This window comes from Zootoca vivipara, chromosome 10, assembly GCF_963506605.1.
Source record: "Zootoca vivipara chromosome 10, rZooViv1.1, whole genome shotgun sequence".
In the NCBI taxonomy this organism is placed as follows: domain Eukaryota; kingdom Metazoa; phylum Chordata; class Lepidosauria; order Squamata; family Lacertidae; genus Zootoca; species Zootoca vivipara.
Genome location: NC_083285.1, coordinates 56,716,506 through 56,734,986, shown reverse-complemented (window position 1 = coordinate 56,734,986; position 18,481 = coordinate 56,716,506). Strand labels below are relative to the sequence as shown.

At 42.2% G+C, this 18,481-nt stretch overlaps 1 protein-coding gene across 5 annotated transcripts in view; it reads left to right on the top strand.

Annotated features, from left to right (window-relative positions):
• Nucleotides 1-17,903, top strand: part of LOC118090694 (aldo-keto reductase family 1 member C3-like) — a 30,494-nt gene extending 12,591 nt beyond the window's left edge. For 2 of the 5 annotated variants that reach the window (XM_060280018.1, XM_060280016.1), the window contains one exon: nucleotides 104-3,102. In XM_060280018.1, the coding sequence (XP_060136001.1) occupies nucleotides 104-139 (36 nt within the window). In that variant the 3' untranslated portion in view covers nucleotides 140-3,102. Of the gene's footprint in view, nucleotides 1-103; nucleotides 3,103-8,334; nucleotides 8,537-9,055; nucleotides 9,224-9,897; nucleotides 10,015-11,310; nucleotides 11,389-11,633; nucleotides 11,757-13,593; nucleotides 13,704-15,160; nucleotides 15,327-16,923; nucleotides 17,007-17,373 lie in introns of those variants that run through there. The other 3 variants (XM_035126705.2, XM_060280017.1, XM_060280015.1) reach the window with 3 other exon arrangements.
• The last annotated feature ends 578 nt before the right edge of the window (nucleotides 17,904-18,481 follow it).

The window sequence follows — 18,481 nt, the reverse complement described above, 5'->3', positions numbered from 1 at the left end:
GTGTGAAATGGTCTCATGAGGCAATGGCTGGCAACAGATCGATTTTTGTTGCTTGTGCATCTTCCCCACCCTTGAGTGTTGACTCTCTTTTGTCTTGTTTCAGATTTTCTGGTCACCCACAGTATTACCCACCAGATGAGGAGTGAGGACTCGTCTCCCATCTCCAATTTATTTCCTTCTGAACTGGGTACTTTCTCATGGAAAACATTTCTTCTCACTAGGGATGGGAAAATCTGTCAGTATCAGTTCCTCCCAACAACCCACCACCTCATTTTCCACTCTTCAATTCCTCACATCTCCACATCAGTTTGGGATTTTAAAAAATATCATGAAAATTCATCAGTGCAAATTTCTCCTACCACCCACTTTTTTCTTTGCACTTTTGGCTAAAATAAAGCATGATTGCATGGTGTTTTCACTGATGTTGTTGTTTAGTCGTTTAGTCGTGTCCGACTCTTCGTGACCCCATTTTCACTGATATATGCTCTTTAATGCATACTTTACCCCAGTATATGCATTTTTGCAATTATTCTGTAGCTGAACAACTGTACCACCGAATTCAGAGAATTGCCGCTTTCTCAGGATAACTGCATTTCGATTTGCATATTGGTCCAAGAAGTGTGAGCTGTATACTTTCCCATTAAAATGTGAACAAAATTGAACTCCTCCTGGCGAAACCAGAGCAGCGCACAGAAACACCGTTTACCTTCCTGCTGGAGTGGTACCTATATATCTAATTGCACTTTGACGTGCTTTTGAACTCCTAGGTTGGCTGTGTAGTTTCTCATTAAAATGTGGACAAAATTGAACTCCTCTCCATCCTTAGTTCACCCCAATGTGTCAAATAGCAGTTTCAAGGGGGTGATTCGTATATTGAAAATAGAAGCCGGGGGGAGGATTAACCTTCATAAAAAGAAGCAGCTGCATAGCCTGAGATTTATTGCCAAGATGATTTGAAATAACTTCAGAAAATAAGAAGAGCCTGCTGAATTAGGCCAGTGGCCCATCTAGTCCAGCATCCGGTTCTCACAGTGGCCAACCAAATGCATGTGGGAAGCAGGACATGAGGGGAAGCTTCTAAATTGCAAATTTGCTGCTTCCACTTCTGAGGAAGTGACGGGCAGGAATGACCAGTGCTGGCTCTGAGGTCCTCTGCTGGCTGTGAGGAGTAAAGAGCACAGGATTTTGATTGTCTGCCAACTCAACCTGAAATGACTTCTGACCATGTTATACGCATGCATTCTATCCTCTGGAATCTGTAACAATATTCAAAACGCCCTTGCTGAAATCATTTGTTGCTACTTGCTGTCTCCCACTCAGCCACTGCTTTGTGTAACCTGAATCCTCCAGTAAAGGCTGATTCTGTGGACACTCTTCCTTTTAATCTGCATTTAGGGCGATCCTGCCAACCTAGCAGTTCGAAAGCACGTCAAAATGCAAGTAGATAAATAGGAACCGCTACAGCGGGAAGGTAAACGGCATTTCCATGTTCTGCTTCGGTTTGCCAGAAGTGGCTTTGTCATGCTGGCCACATGACCTGGAAGCTGTACGCCGGCTCCCTCGACCAATAATGTGAGATGAGCGTGCAACCCCAGAGTCGGTCACAACTGGACCTAATGGTCAGGGGTCCCTTTACCTTTACCTAGGGTGATCCCATGGCTGGTTTGGGAAGTGTTGTGCACAAGTGTTGTGCATATTCCACTCAGAACACCCAGCTTCATTGGGTTAACAGATGCCTACACATATTTCATTTATTATTTTGTTTCTGAACATATGTGTTTTCATTTCAATACTACAGCCTGAAGAAAAGGTTTGCATAGCTTTTAGGCCTGCTTTTCCTTTTTCTGACATTTACTAATCTAACAAAGAGGTGATGTTTCTTGATCATTGCAATAGGCCTCTCCATTCCTTTATTGGAGTGCCATTATTATTATTATTATTATTATTATTATTATTATTATTATTATTAAGCAGACAGCTATTATTTATGCTGTGAAAGCAATGCTACTAAGTCAACAATGAAAACTGCGGGGCATCAAAGGACATTCTGCTGAAAATAACTAATAAAAATTTGGTCGTAGGTTTCCCTGCCCTTCTACATTCTACAGGAGCATTCTACAAACTGTATGTCTCAGCAGTGTTCCAAAGTTTGAACCAAAATAACTGACAAGTTAATTGATTGATCGTTTTAAATCCTGCATGTGAAGACAGGCTCTTGTGGATCCAATGGTCAAGAAGGGCCGTTGTGGGATAAATGGGTAAGAAAAGCTTAGCAGAAATGACCATGCCTGGCTGTTGTAACTGCTTGCATTGCAAAGTAACGACCACGCCTTGGTAAGTGGTAGTAAGTTTTAAAAAATCGCTGAGGATAATCAAGATAATGGTGGAAATGACTGGGGAAATCAGAAACCAGGAAGATAGAAACTTTAACAAGGAATGGGGAAAATGTATAAGTTACTTAAGTGAACACTACAAACAATTAAAAACTTTGGCAGGATTTGAGTAACAATTGTAATGTACTAAAAACTAAGAAAAATGGAGAAATTATATGATGCAGTAGGCAAAGTTTGATGATGGAAACCATGGAGGGGTGGAGGGAAGTCGAAGGATTCAGGGAGCACTAAATGTGGATTATTATGATTACTGATTGAATTCAAATGTATAGTGTAAAACCGAATTAAAAAATTTAACAACAAAGAAATCGCTGAGAATAGCCAAAAGATAATGCCTTACAAGGTATTAGGACAGTTTGTGGGTGACTCAGGACCACGAGGGAAAATGGAGGAGAAGAGATAGAAAGCTATTGTGCATGCTTAAAAGGGCCATGAATATTGGTCCAGCAGTCCCTAGTGGTGCTAGAGCTAAACAGCATGAACATGGGATGTATGTAATGTTTGGGGATACATATCAAGGGGGAAATATGAAATAGGCTGGGAAGTCTGTAAACTGCAATCTCCTAACCAATAGAAGAATGTAGGCGAGAAATTCAGAAGGGCTATAAGGTATAAAGTACTTTTGATGTACACAGGATGGTGCCCTCCCTCTTTACAGCATGCCCATGCAGCACTGTCTCAAGAATAAACAACCTTTGGTTTGGCCTGATCTTGGTGTCCAACTCCTTCTTCTCACAGAGCAATTGACTCCCTCCGGGGAAGATCCCTGGGGCAAATTTGTCCAACAGCCGTTGAAGGAAGTGAGGGGCAGATGGGGCTTGTCCAGCTAGAAAGGTAGCCCATCTAGGAGAAGGAAAACTCTGCTCTTTAACCTCTCCTGCCTTGTGGGATATCTTCAGGAGAAGAAAAGGAGTAAACCCTACACAAATCTGGGGTGGCATTCCTAAGATGGTTGGGTGACCCATTGCATGCCTCCTTCTGGCAACTCCTGCAGCCAAGCTGGTGCCAAATATATTACTCTGCTTTCCTTTGGATCACATCAGCAAACATGAGAGGGAGGCCTTTTCATCTGGGCAGCCCAGGACCTCCATACCCACTGCCCAGGCTTGTGCCCCAGGGAAGTCACTTTGGTGCTGCTAACACAGCAGTTTGACTTTCCCCCGGAGGCACACTCCATTGTCTCTAGAGACAGACAGATGCCAACAAGAAGGATGGAGGGGTTCACAGCATTAACTTGCTTCTCCCATGGCCATAACCTTGGATTCCAGCAGAAACCAGGCCTGGCTCCATCTCTCAGCTGCCCAGCCTGCTTCCTGCTTCCAACTCCTGGCTCTCTCTCATACACACACCCTAGTTTTTTACTTTCTAACTACCCACCCATTTGCCCTCTGGCACAGAGCTGCTTCATTTATTACCTTAACCTCTCATACTTAAGTGGCCATTGCCAAGAGACCTGCATACCTATTCCAGCAATTGGATTCTTGTTGGAGCCCGGGGTTAGAAGGAAATCAGGCATAGAGCCGAAACGCCACCTACATCAAATTTTCACACACACACCATTAAATATTTCATTTTTTCACAATCATTCCTTTTGGTACAGTTTTTTTTATGGATCTTCTCAAATAAATATAGGTATAACCAACATCACCATTAATGTGCGCCCCCTTGACTTTGCATCCCGTGTGTAGACCCACCCATACCCCCTTAAATCTGGCGCTGACCTGCAGTCAATAAAAGCCTGCTGTTTCCCAGGCTAATCTGAATTTACCTGATCCATCCCCCGTCTCTACATATTACATGCAGTTCTCTCTCTCTCTCTCTCTCTCTCTCTCTCTCTCTCTCTCTCTCTCTCTCTCTCTCTCTCTCTCTCTCTCTCTCTGTGTGTGTGTGTGTGTGTGTGTGTGTGTTATAAGAGTAACACCATCAACATAACATAGAAGCCAAACCAAAACATGGAGTACATTTTATTGTATTGTCAGCTATGAAACGATAAGGTACTATGCATACATAATAGGTTCACTGATTAATTAGTCCTCTCCATATAACATGTGTTATAGGGGGTTGCAATAACTCTGCTGACTTACTGATGTGATCTTAGTCTTAATCTTAATTTAATTGGATCTGTAACTGCTTATCAGCTGAACGGAGAGATAAGTGGGGGCTGCAAGCTTGCCAAAGAAGGTTCATTACTGAGTACTTTGAAGTTTGATAGCTTGCCCAACTATAACAGAGCTTTGTGAATGATTCCTGGATTTAATCTAGAGGTAGTGGGGGGAAACGGGGAACTTTGCTGTTGACATTTTCAGAGCTACCTGTTTCCACTGCACGCATATTGGTTTAATAAGCATTCCTTGTGCTGGAGTGGCAAATTTAGAAGTGTGCAAACTTATAGGCACATCAACATGCACTGTTCTGAAATGAGGCAAGTGTGTCAATCCTCATACATACACACAAGCATGCATACACCCCAAAAGAGCTTCAGAATACAGCATAACATTTCATTAGGATCTGCTGACAGTCATATAACTCTATTGAATTTTAAACAGATTGAGCCTTAATCATTTTCAGACAGCTGACAGGCAACCCATAGATTTTATTTAGAAATGCCTACAATTTTGCAAAAAAGCATTACCATTTAAACCTCTAGCATGAAGTCGTAACCTCATTAAAGAAAAGAAAGTACACAGCCTCTGCTGCCTTATTTTCCCCATTCCTTAATTTCTTCTATGCTAATCTCTTGTATCACAAACAAAAGGGAAATCACCAATCAAAGCTATTGGTGTTTCGGAAGACACTGTGATGAAAATTAAGAAACTTCTGTATAGTTAACAAGTGCCATTTATAAGCACTGCAACTCTTTGTTGGAATCAAATTAATCCAAAGTCTGGAGCATGATAGGAAGCGTCCCTGCCCTTCTTTCTAGCTTCAACAGAACACTGGCTTAGACATTTCCCTTTCATCATATCCAAGGGAAATGGTTCCTTAAAAACACACACTCTGTTCATTTTTCACACTCGAGTGTCTGCTTTTAGCAGAAGAGTGTGGTGAAATTTCATTGTTGTGTCAAGTACCGAATCAGCACAGAAACAAAAATGGCAGTCAGCAGAGACCATGGCATTACAATGAATGATGGCAACAAAATCCGTGTACTGTACTGGGAGTTGGAACCTCCTCTTCGGATCCTGTAAGTAAAACACTTGAATCTCATAATTGTAGCAACATGTTTTTGAATAGCAAAATGCCTGACACTATGACCAAGGGGCAGGTAGTAGCAGAGCCCAGACACTGTTTAGAAATAGCAAAGGAACAATACATTGCAAAATTTGCCAAATAAAAGCTACCACTTCTTTTAGAAGGAAAATTTCCTTTTCCAATTCACATGTCTATTCCATTAACATATAAAATGAGGGTGGGGTCCATCTTACATAAAAAATATACAGGCAGATGAGAGGAGCTGGACATCCTTCCTTCCTCTTACTATTCTCTCAATCCCTTCTTGGATATTACTCCTGTTTCAGAAACATTTTGATTTTTTTAAAAGCATTCTGCAGACATACACCTTTGATCCAAAATAACTGACAAGTTAATGAATTGCTGGTTTGGAATCCTTTAATTATTGCAGAGGTTAAAAGACACCGAAAGGCAAGGAGACAGAAAAAAACTGAGCCGTCGTCATACTAAATCAACAAAGGTAGGGGAGGATGGAATATATAATCCATCCGACTGCCAAATAAATCACCACAGGCCGGAAATCAGTATGTGGTAGCCTAATTTCAGTGAGTAGCTGGGTCTGGGAGCTACCATTTTCATTTCCCACAATGCACCTAAAATTGATACTACTGGAGCACTATACACAGAAATGTAGAGAATTAAAATGGCAGCTCTTCACCAAGCCGCCTTGACTGGAGCACTGTTGCCATTGCCAGTCACAAGCACTTCACCTACATGAGAGGGAGCCCACCAGAGACCCAGGCATCCTCTCAGGAGGTAACTGGAACTCAAATGTTAGTTACAGGTACTCTTTCACAGAGGCGGAGCTAGCATGCTGTGCACTCGGGGGTGGGGCTAGCCGCCCACGGCGAGTGGCAAGCGTCCCAGGGGGGCGGGGCAGAGATGTCACCCCTTCTCAGGGATGACACCTACCGCACCCCCTTCCTCCACCAGTGTTCTTTCATACAGAGTACGCCACTGAAGCAGAGACTTTAATCAGATTTTTTACCTTTTCAGCTGCCAAGTCTGAGAAGGCTACAAAGATAGCAATAGAAGTCAGCTTCTGCCATATTGATGGCGCATATGAGTACGAGGATGAGGAACAAGTTGGGCGAGCCATTCGTGAGAAGATTTGCAGATGGAATGGTTAAAAGGGAAGATGTTTTCTAAAATGGAAAGGTAAGTGAGTTTGTTTGTTTGTTTGTTTGTTTGTTTATAACATTTTAAAATAAACTTTTCAAATTTTACAATTTCTTTTAAACAACCGTCAAAACAAATCTTTCATATCTGTTGACTTCCCACCCACCATTCCATGATGTTCTTTTCTTGCCTTATGAAGCTGCTGCATTACTTATAGTTTAGACGTTGTTGTTGTTTAGTCGTTTAGTCGTGTCCGACTCTTCGTGACCCCATGGACCAGAGCACCCCAGGCACTCTTGTCTTCCACTGCCTCCCACAGTTTGGTCAGACTCATGTTGGTGGCTTCAAGAACACTGTCCAACCATCTCGTCCTCTGTCGTCCCCTTCTCCTAGTGCCCTCAATCTTTCCCAACATCAGGGTCTTTTCCAGGGTGTCTTCTCTTCTCATGAGGTGGCCAAAGTATTGGAGCCTCAGCTTCAGGATCTGTCCTTCCTGTGAGCACTCAGGGCTGATTTCCTTAAGAATGGATAGGTTTGATCTTCTTGCAGTCCATGGGACTCTCAAGAGTCTCCTCCAGCACCATAATTTAAAAGCATCTATTCTTTGGCGATCAGCCTTCTTCAGCTCTCACTTCCATACATCACTACTGGGAAAACCATAGCTTTGACTACAGACCGTTGTTGGCAAGGTGATGTCTCTGCTTTTTAAGATGCTGTCTGGGTTTGTCATCACTTTTCTCTGAATCTACTTGTACTTGTTCTCCGCTCTTCCTCAGTAGCATGTTGGACGCCTTCCGACCTGAGGGGCTCATCTTCCAGCGTCATAAGCTTTATATGCCCGTTGTTTTTGTCCATGGAGTTTTCTTGGCAGGGATACTAGAGTAACTTGCTGGTTCCTGCTCCAGGTGGATCACGTTTAGTCAAAACTCTCTACCATGACCGGTCCGTCTTGGGTGGCCCTGCACGGCATAGCTCATAGCTTCTCTGAGTTATTCAAGCTCCTTCACCACAACAAGGCAGTGTTCCATGAAGGAGAGTATAGCCATGATATACATTATTATAAATTATTAAACTGCAATTCTCATCTGCTGCTTTACTTCAAATCTTGCATACATTTTAATATAACATTGTGAAATGGTGAGTTTGAATTTTATTTCTTTTATGGACAATTATCAGTATCGAAGTGCATATTTCACAGGCATTACATAACATAGAAAGGGCAATATGCTGGCTAAAATATTATAATAAATTAAAATATAAATCATTAGCAATAATGTTTGTAAATTTTGTTTTAAACATGCTTTTTTTGGCTATCAAAATAGAACAGCTTATTAAGGGTGCCTGAACGCTGCATAGGACAAATGCTTAAGTTCACTCACCCCCATGCTTTCCTTTACTGGAACCCGAAGAAGAACAAGAAGAACAAGAAGAACAAGAAGAAAGCTGTTATCGATCCTGTGAAAGCAATGCTGAGAAGTCAACAATGACAATGAAATTCTGCTGAAAATTACTGATAAAAATTTGGGCATAGGTTAGGAGGTGTCCACGTCCGTTTCTCTCATTTCTTCAGGGCATTTGCTTAGAAACTCCCCTCCTATCGTGCCAACAAAAGACATTTGAGTGGAAACACAAACTTCATTTTTCTTAGTCGAGTGTTGATCAGTTTCAGCCTGGAGCCAAGAACTGAAGAAGCACAGAAGCAGAAAATGGCACTCAGCAAAGACCTTGGCATTACAATGAATGATGGAAACAAAATCCCCATACTGGGGTTTGGAACCGCTTCCCCGGACGCTGTAAGTAAAACATTTAACTCTCACGATTGTAGTAACTTGTTTTCGAAGAGCTGCTGGGTGCTTCATACATTGCATAGCACAGCATGAGATACATCACCTGATCTGAGAAGCCAATTGTGCATGAGAACTGCTTCTCGTTCAACAAGGGTCCCGAGCCAGCAGATTCAGGAGCAAATAATGCTTTCTACAAGACATGGATAGTTTGTAGTTGAGAAACAGTTTCCAGTGTGTCTAGTGGTATTTTTTTAAAAAATCTTTCAATAGAGCTATAAGTGCCCACTATTAGTTTTGTTGGGAGTAACAATATTATCCAAAATTACCATCTGTTAGCTAACTATTCTGGACACTTCTTCTTTAGGCTTTTTCTTTCTTTTTCTTTGATGTGTCTAGTCCCTGGGACTCAGGGGGTAGTTTGACAATGTCCACCGACACTGTGTGTTACTTACAGGTACCCTTTGATATTAATCTCCCCACTGAAGCAGATATATTGACTAACTTTTTGCCCTTTACAACCGGCAGGTTCAAAAAAGTAAGTGTGAGGAGGCTATAAAGATAGCGATAGAAGTCGGCTTCCGTCATATTGATGGCGCATATGCATACCAGAATGAGGAGGAAATTGGGCGGGCCGTTCATGTGAAGATTTCAGATGGAACAGTAAAAAGGGAAGACATTTTCTACACTGGAAAAGTAAGTTTGGCATTTTTAAAAAACATGAGTAAAATATAGTGCCTGCATCATGATAGATGCAATTGCATATTTCACAGACATTATTTAACAAAATTGGAGCAAATTGCCTCTCCCTATATAAACCTACCTGGACTCTGTGTTCATCCTCTGAGGCTCTTCTTTGTGTGCTTCCTCCATGTGAGGCTCGGACGGCGGGAACATGAGAACAGGGCCTTTTCTGCATGGCTCCCCATTTGGGTAATGCTCTCTGCAGGGGGGTTCATTATACACCTCTAGGCGCCAGGTAAAAATGTTCCTCTTCAACCAGGCCTTTGGCTAATTAATATTCTGCAGCCTTTTTGAACATGTTTGTGGGAGGAGGGATTCCTGTGTTGTTGCTTCTGTTTTGACAATTTACTTGTGCTTTTATCTCATGCTTTTATCTTGTGAACTGCTCCAAGACCTTTTGATGGATAAATTTAATAAATAAATGGTAAAAATACTGTTTATTAGCAATGATAACTTTAAAATTGCTTTACCTCACCACAGCAATTCAAAATACTTTTCAGAACAGTATCTGAGTGTGTCCTTAACACTATACACACCAGAATAGTCACCTGCCACATCTAAACTGTCCCAAGATTCAAAAACTCTATGGCTGTGTGAAAATATAAATCACTTTATATTTTTGACAGCTCTGGAGTACCTTCCACCGCCCTGAGCTGGTTCGGAAATGCTTGGAAGAATCGCTGAAGAAACTCCAGTTTGACTACATGGATCTGTTCATAATTCACAATCCGTATTCTATGAAGGTAAAGAATTATTGATGTCATAATGCAAGTATTGAGTACAATATTTGAAGAGAGAGAGAGAGGCTGCTAAAATATTTGATTCCCTGAAGGAACATTGGGAATTGTCATTTCCTAGAGATGCTGACAGTTCTCTACTAGACCGTATCTCAATCAAAGAATGATCGCTCCCAGATTTTGGAGGAGAACCCATGCCAGTTAAAGAAAACCTTTGCATATAATGATTACATTAACTACATGGGCATCATAAGAAAGAAATCATCTGCAGAGCAGGACTTGGTGAGGGAGAGAGGGGGGGGAAATGGGTTGGAGAGATGGGGAGACAGACTTGTGCAGAGAGAGACGACGGTTTGTTCTATGGGGCACAGAAAAAAATTAAAGCATGTATGGGGGACCTGTGGCCTTCCAGATGTTCCTCAATTGCAACTCCTATCATCCCTGATCATTGTCCTTGCTGGCTGCAGCTGATGGGACTTTGAGGCCAGCAAAGCCTGGAGATCCACTAATTCCCCACCCCTGAGTTAAAAGAGACAATACTGGGTTAATGTTGTTGTTTAGTCGTTTAGTCGTGTCCGACTCTTCGTGACCCCATGGACCTGAGCACGCCAGGCACTCCTGTCTTGCACTGCCTCCCGCAGTTTGGTCAAACTCATGTTCGTAGCTTCGAGAACACTGTCCAACCATCTTGTCCTCTGTCGTCCCCTTCTCCTAGTGCCCTCCATCTTTCCCAACATCAGGGTCTTTTCCAGGGAGTCTTCTATTCTCATGAGGTGGCCAAAGTACTGGAGCCTCAGCTTCAGGATCTGTCCTTCCAGTGAGCACTCAGGGCTGATTTCCTTAAGAATGGATAGGTTTGATCTTCTTGCAGTCCACGGGACTCTCAAGAGTCTCCTCCAGCACCACAATTCAAAAGCATCAATTCTTCGGCGATCAGCCTTCTTTATGGTCCAGCTCTCACTTCCATACATCACTACTGGGAAAACCATAGCTTTAACTATACGGACCTTTGTCGGCAAGGTGATGTCTCTGCTTTTTAAGATGCTGTCTAGGTTAATATTGCAACGTAAATTTCCCCCCTCCCTGGCTAAAATAGCACTGCATCCCTCTTGAATAAACAAGAATGTGAAATGTGGTGCTTGTGATTTGAGTTTCCCACAGATCCCTGCACTGTTGCATTAGCCCCTGCAAGTTTTATTCCCTTTTTTCTATCACTGTCCATTAGTCTTAGATAGTATTACAGAGATAAGAGAACTTCTAGACCTGAGCTGCACTTATTCCCTCCGCCTCCTTCTTTTCCAGCCTGGAACAGATTTATTTCCCATTGGAGAAGACAAAAAATTTATTATTGACAACGTAGATCTTCGGCAGACATGGGAGGTAGGTGCCTGGGATAGTCAAATCCAGCCCTTGAGTCATTCAGATACAGAGCACAGTAGCCGTCCACCAGAGGAGACATGTCCAGAACAATGACTCACACAATGGCTCCTATGAGAGCAGGTGAATTATTGGACACTCTTGGGAATAAATGAGTGAGCTTCCAATCTTAATCGGGGGGGGGGGGAGTGTGGCCTCAGCTATTCAACAAACACCATTCAACAAACATGTTGCGTCTTCTTGGCCAGGCAATGGAGGCGTGCAAAGATGCTGGCTTGGTGAGGTCCATCGGAGTGTCTAACTTCACCCGTAAGCAGCTGGAAATGATCCTGAACAAGCCAGGACTGAAATACAAACCAGCAATAAACCAGGTAAAGCGTGGTTGACCTTTGTAGAGGTTTGTTCCAAGCACTGTTCAAAGCTTCTTTATTTAAGCTTCTTTGTGAGAGGACCTTTGTTTTGACAAACACAGCCATTGCCTGAAAAAAGAAGATGTGGTTATGAGTTGTGGGGTGGACTCCCCTCAATTCCTGGAACCAGTAATGGGTTCTCATTTCATCAACATCTCTGAATCCTCAGACAAAAGGAAGCGTGGAGAAGTCCACAATGTTTGAAACAGGCATCTCAGATAGAAGGGGGCCTGCAAGCAGTCAGTGTCAGGATCATCCTACACACAAGTAGGACTCCAATAGAGACACAGAATGTTCTCTCCCTAATGGTCAGTCATTCGGGATCTTCAAAAGCTTTCTCCAGCCCAAACATCACAGTGACTGATACAAAGAGGCATCAGCACGCTTAGGAACAGCAGAGTGTTATCAGTTTGCGTGACAGGCTCAGCAGCGCAGCATTTTGGCTAAACTACTTTATTTACATATAATACACTCAGAACATTCTGACTCAGCTCCTTCCTCATCAGCATCAAACAGCAAAGAGAGAGAATAAAGGACAATAGTCCTACATCACGGAACACGGTAATACTAAACATCCTGTCTCCGTCACTTTCCACACTGTGGAATGAAAACATACAGCGTCATGTGATAAAACCATTCCCATGACTGCAGTCACGGGGCAAGAATCCTCACAGTCAGTTCCCACACAGCCTCTTGTGGGGACTCTAGAAGTTCTCAAGGGGGGGGGAGCAAAGGGCCTTTGAGTTAGGCATCTGGGAAAAGCTGCTGCACCCAAGCAGCTTTGATTCACTTGGGCACTGGTGTATATCATCTAACCAATCGAACCTTTTTGCTCAACATAGCAGGTTCAGAGACCGAGTGGGCAGAAATAGAGATACTGCAGGCAGGACAGTGTCCCCAGGATATTTCCAACAGGGCTGGGGTGACAAGAGATTGTGGGGGAATAAGCCCTGTCCCCCATTTTCAGCTAACACACATTTCATGGATGAGGAGCGTGGCAATGGAAACCACAAATGCTGGAACAGTCATCTAAAGATTCTGATACATCAGAAAATACAACACACTTTAAGAAAAGTAACAACTGAATATTTCAAAAAATAATAGCATGGTTCTGCTTTTCTTTCTTTCTTTAATTTCACTGTATTCTTCTTTCATCTGAATTCTCACTTTTGGGCTGTGTTGGGGGATTTTGAATCTGCAGGTTGAACGCCATCCTTATCGGAACCAAAGCAAACTGGATTGTCAGGACTGTAGAACACTCATATAAGAATCTGCCACTATCTGAAGAGTACATTCCGGCAGAGTCAGAAGAGAAGGAGGAGGGAGAGAATGGAGCGCTAGTTGCCAGGGAAACGAGCAGACGAGATCTTGTTGAGGGGTCAGGAGATAGAGCGGAGGGAACCCACAGAGAGTGACAGCTTGTCAGAAAGGGAACCTGAGCCAATCAGCTACAGACTTCGCCGTAGGGGAGGCTTACAAGACAGAGAGAGGGAGAAGCAGCACAAGAAGATGTACTTCCATTGCTTCTTCCGTAGTAAGAGAAAAGGAAACCAGAGTCGAGTCGAGTCATCGTACGTAGTCTGTTATGGAGGCTGCTCAGAAGCCAGTTTCTGGACTTTCTGTTGGTTCTTTGCAATAAATCATCCTTTTTAATTAGCCGGACTCATGCGTTTTAAGTGCCGTGGACATGGATATTTCATGGTTCTGCTTTTCTTTTTCTGTCCTTTTATTTCACTGTATTCTTTGTTTCATCTGAATTCTCACTTTTGGGTTGTGTTGGGGGATTTTGAATCTGCAGGTTGAATGCCATCCTTATCGGAACCAAAGCAAGATGCTGGCCTTCTGCAAGACAAATAATATCGTCCTAGAAGGATATAGTGTCCTGGGATCCCAAAGGGACGCAATTTGGTAAGAGATGAAACCAAAATGTTTGGGGACCATCTCAGGGACCACCTAGGCCCACTATTCCCCAGCATCTACATCAGCTCTGAAGGTTGTATTCTTGGTCCCACAATTAATAAAGATCCTCATGGTGGATACCAGCACCAGGGCCTTTTCTGTAGTGGCCCCACTATTGGGGAAATCATTCCAGAGAGAGATTTACAAAGCTCTCCCCCTCCCATTTTAGACATTCTCAGAAACCTTCCCATGGCTGAAGTGGTTTTTTTAAAAATATATAACTCATTGACTTCTCCCAAATGTATGTTTTTAAATGTTGTGGGCAGGGGCTATTTAATAATTTCTGCTTCTGAAATTTTGTGCTGTTTTTAAATCATATTTATATTTTCATTAATGATGCTTTAAGCAGTAGAATGGCAGAGATGGAAGGACTCTGCTCTTAGAATTTTGAAGTGTCAAGCATAGCTCTAGTGGCTTTAGCCCAAATGTAGCAGAGTTTTCCTGCATAGCGCAGAAGCTAGTTGAGGTGGAAATGACTAGTCGGCTAGACGCAGAATAACTATTTACAGGATTTATTAAAATAAAATAAAACCAGCAGAGTTTCTGCATACAAAGCAAAGCAAAAAAATCCTCTCTGTCTCTCTCTCTCTCCAACCATACGCAGCACTCCTTCTCCTAACACCCAACAAGAAACAACTGTGCTAGCATTCCTAGATAACAGAGTTGAGTGCTGGTCATTAACCAATCAGAGAGCTGTTGCCAGGCCAGGCAGACCTTGGCTTTCTGCCAAGAGTAAATTGACACTGCCTTAAGTTAACTGTGTGAAGCAAGAATCTGTAAGTTTCCCATGAGAACCAATTATCAGAAACCGAACATCTGCATCCAGGCTTACATTTAAATAATTATAGCATTTCTCTTTTTACATAGATTGTTTCATGTGTCTCAGAATTTTGAATTGTATTGTTTTTATCTATATTGGAAGCCACTTAAATGCTTATTTTTTACAAGTTTGACCAGCAACAAATACTGAGTTCTCCTTCAAGACAATGAGCTATGTTACCTTTCAGGATCCTCCATTTCATTTGAACTCCCTCCCCCTTTTCCATATCGATTCTCCAACAGGCACACAGGATTCCTTGGGCCTTTCTTTGCCTCCTTAGGTCTTCCCCCACCCCCAAATATGAATTGTACGTAAGCAAATAAAAAGACCTCTCTTGTGTGCATGGATGCTACCATTTTGGCTACAGAATGATCCACATGCAACATATGAGTTTGTGATTTATTGGTGGAGTGGTAGAGCACGATACTAAAAACTTGAATTAATTCAAATCAGCTAACTGACCTTTAAATACAAATTACTTAGCATATATTGGATGTACTAGGCCAATACTGTATTAACTTTAGAGCGAGATTTATGTATTCCGGACACCAGAAACACACCTTCTCTCCTTGTTGCTCTCCAACAGGTTAAATCCAGACACTCCTCCCCTACTTGAAGACCCTTTGTTGGTTGCCATCGCCAAGAAGTACAACAAAAGCCCAGCTCTTGTGGCTATTCGCTACCAACTGCAGCGCGGCCTGGTGGTCCTAGTGAAGACCTACACCAGAAAGCGAATTGAAGAAAATATCCAGGTAAAGCAGTACCGTATTTTCGCTCCATAACACCACTTTTTTCCTCCTAAAAAGTAAGAGGAAATGTTTGTGTGTGTTATGGGGCAAATGTGTGGCCTCTGGAACCAAATTGCCCAGGGGCGAAAAGTAGATTGTGCTTTTTTTTAAAAAAAAGAAAGAACTAAAGGCTAACAAGAGGGAAAGAGAGTGTTTAGCTCAACTGCTGATTGCAAGAGATCAGGGAAGGATATAAGGGATGCTAGCTCCCATCCCGGCATGCCCCCTTGCCCCGCCCCCCATTGCTGAATGTTCTGCAGAGGGAGGGTGTTTGTTTCCCCAGCACATGTGACTGGCTGATTAGATTATCTGTCTGGAAACTGTAGAAATGGCTCCCTTTCCTTTCCTAAAGAAGCTGCAGAACTGTGAGTTGAACCCGATAAAAACAGGATTTTTTCCCTTTGCAAAGTAAGCTCAACAACTTTGAGCTGATCCTCAAAAAAAACTGTGCTTTCCCCCTTTGCAAAAGAAGCTGCACAACTGTGAGCTGATCCCAAAAAAACCAGGGCTTTCCCCCTCTAAAAATTAGGTGCTTGTTATAATCCGGAAAAGACGGTATATACAGGTGAAACTCGGATAATTAGAATATCGTTGCATTTATTTCAGTAATGCAACTTAAAAGGTGAAATCAATATATGAGATAGATGCACGACATCCAAAGCAAGATATGTCAAGCCTTTATTTGTTGTAATTGTAATTATTTGTCGTTAGGCGGGTCAATTATAAATGGAATGTAATTAATGAAATGTAATAGCGATGTTTATTTTTGTATCATTGTAACTATTTGTTTTATTACTGTGGAATTTCCAAAAGAAAGCATTTGTAAAAATTAAAAGAAAAATAACAAATAATAAGTTGCATTACTGAAATAAATGCACTTTTCGACGATATTCTAATTTTCCGAGTTTCACCTTTATTAATCCATTTAAAACCAATACCGAAAAAGCACGTCATTTGGACACTGTGATCTCACGGGTTACATGACTTGTGTGGGAGCAAAGATGCACATCTTGGTTTGGGGACTCAAGATGGAGGAGGAGTCTGCAGCAGTGGCTATTCAGAAGCATCACTGCTTCTGACCATGAAGACAGAGTGCAGCCATCATGACTAGCTACGATTGGTATTCTTATCCACTATGAATTTGTCTAATGTTTGAAGCCATCAAAGTTGGTGACTGGTACTGTCTCTCATGGGAGCAAATTCAGTAGTTTAGCTATGCACTGCATGAAGAACCTCATTGGCTGGACAATGATTTCCCTCAATCCTGACCTTTGGTCATGATGGCGGAGACTGATGAGGAGTTGGAATCCATCCACATCTGGAGGGCCACAGCTTCCCCACTCCTGTTCTATTGCAAACCTACATTACTATACATTTAAATCCCTCAGTAGGAGGACATCTGGACTGAAGCTGTTGAATGAAGGAATTAAACTTTGGAAGGTGGTAGCAAAGTTTGCTTTGATATCTCTGTTGCTGGGAAAAGGTGCATAGCTCCGAGGTGCAAAAGGAAGATATGAGGTAAAAGCACCTCAACGTTATTATTTTTCTCTCCTCCTGACAGGCATTTACTTTCCAGCTGTCTGAGGAGGATATGAAATCCATTGATGGCCTTCACAAAAACATGAGCTTCATGCAAATGGATATGTAAGTCACATTTAAATAGTATGCATATGGATACATAAAAGTGGTTCATGCAAGAATCAATACTGCAAGAGGAAAAGGAAGAAAAGATCTGGCCTCCATCTCTTCTCTTTATATAGACTTAGGTGAAATTATGAAAGGAATTTCTGTGGATACTTAGTACCAAAGTCACATGCAATGTTGGATTGGGGTGCATTTTGAATTTCAGCCTCTCAGATATTCAGCAGAGCGGGCATTTGATGACAAACTCGAGGTGGTTGCCATGCACTGTGTGAAAAGGTCTCATGAGGCAATGGCTGGCAACAGATCAATTTTTGTTGCTTGTGCATCTTCCACACCCTTGAGTGTTGACTCTTTTGTTTTGTTTCAGGTTTGCTGGTCACCCACAGTATTACCCACCAGATGAGGAATAAGTACTCGTCTCCCATCTCCAATTTATCTCCAATTCTTAGGAACCACCATAGTTCCATCATACTCACAGTATCAAAAATATGTTTCAGCAAGACTTACATCTACTCTAACTCAGCTTTGCGAATGATTCCTGGCTTTAATCTAGAGGTAGTGGGGGGGAACGAGGAACTTTGCTGTTGACATTTTCAGAGGTACCTGTTTCCACTGCACGCATATTGGTTTAATAAGCATTCCTTGTGCGGAATTGGAAAATTTAGAAGTGTGGAAGCCTATAGGCACATCAAAATGCACTATCCAGAAATGCAGGCAAGTGTGTCAATCCTCATATACACAAGCATGCATATACCCTAAAAGCGCTTCAGAATATAGCATAATATTTCATTAGGATCTGCTGACAGTCATATAACTCTGTTGAGTTTTAAACAGACTGAGCTTTAATCATCTTCAGACAGCTGACAGGCAACCCATAGACTATTTAGAAATGCACACGATTTTGGAAAAAAAGCATTACCATTGAAACCTCTAGCATGTAGTTGTAACCTCATTAAAGAAAAAGTATACAGCCTCTCCTGCCTTATTTCCCCTATTCTCCAATTTCTTCTATTGTATCACAAACAAAAGGGAAATCTGAAACCCTTTCTATCACATCACTAACTTGTCAGATCAAGAAAGCTCCATCAGTTATCCAGTGACTTCATCTGATGAGGCCATTGCATCTGCTCTGGAAAAGGTGATGGATCTACACTCCCCTGTGTTCCCCCTCCAATACACTGTTGGTCATCCTCTCTGCCCAGGGACTCCTGTAAACTGTGGTACTATGAAGGGGCTGTCACTTAAAGATGTAGGTACTTTTGTCTGCACATCTTCAAAGTCCATTTAGTCAGAAAGAGGACAAACAATGCTATTTATTTATTGAGCAATTTATGCATTGGTACAACTGCTTGAAATAATAAGACAAGGAAGGGTAGAGTTGTATTTGTGGCAGCTTTTGTAGGAGCATGGATTGCCATCATCAGAACTCATCATTCTGCCCGGACACTGAGGTCCAGTGTTGAGGGCCTTCTGGC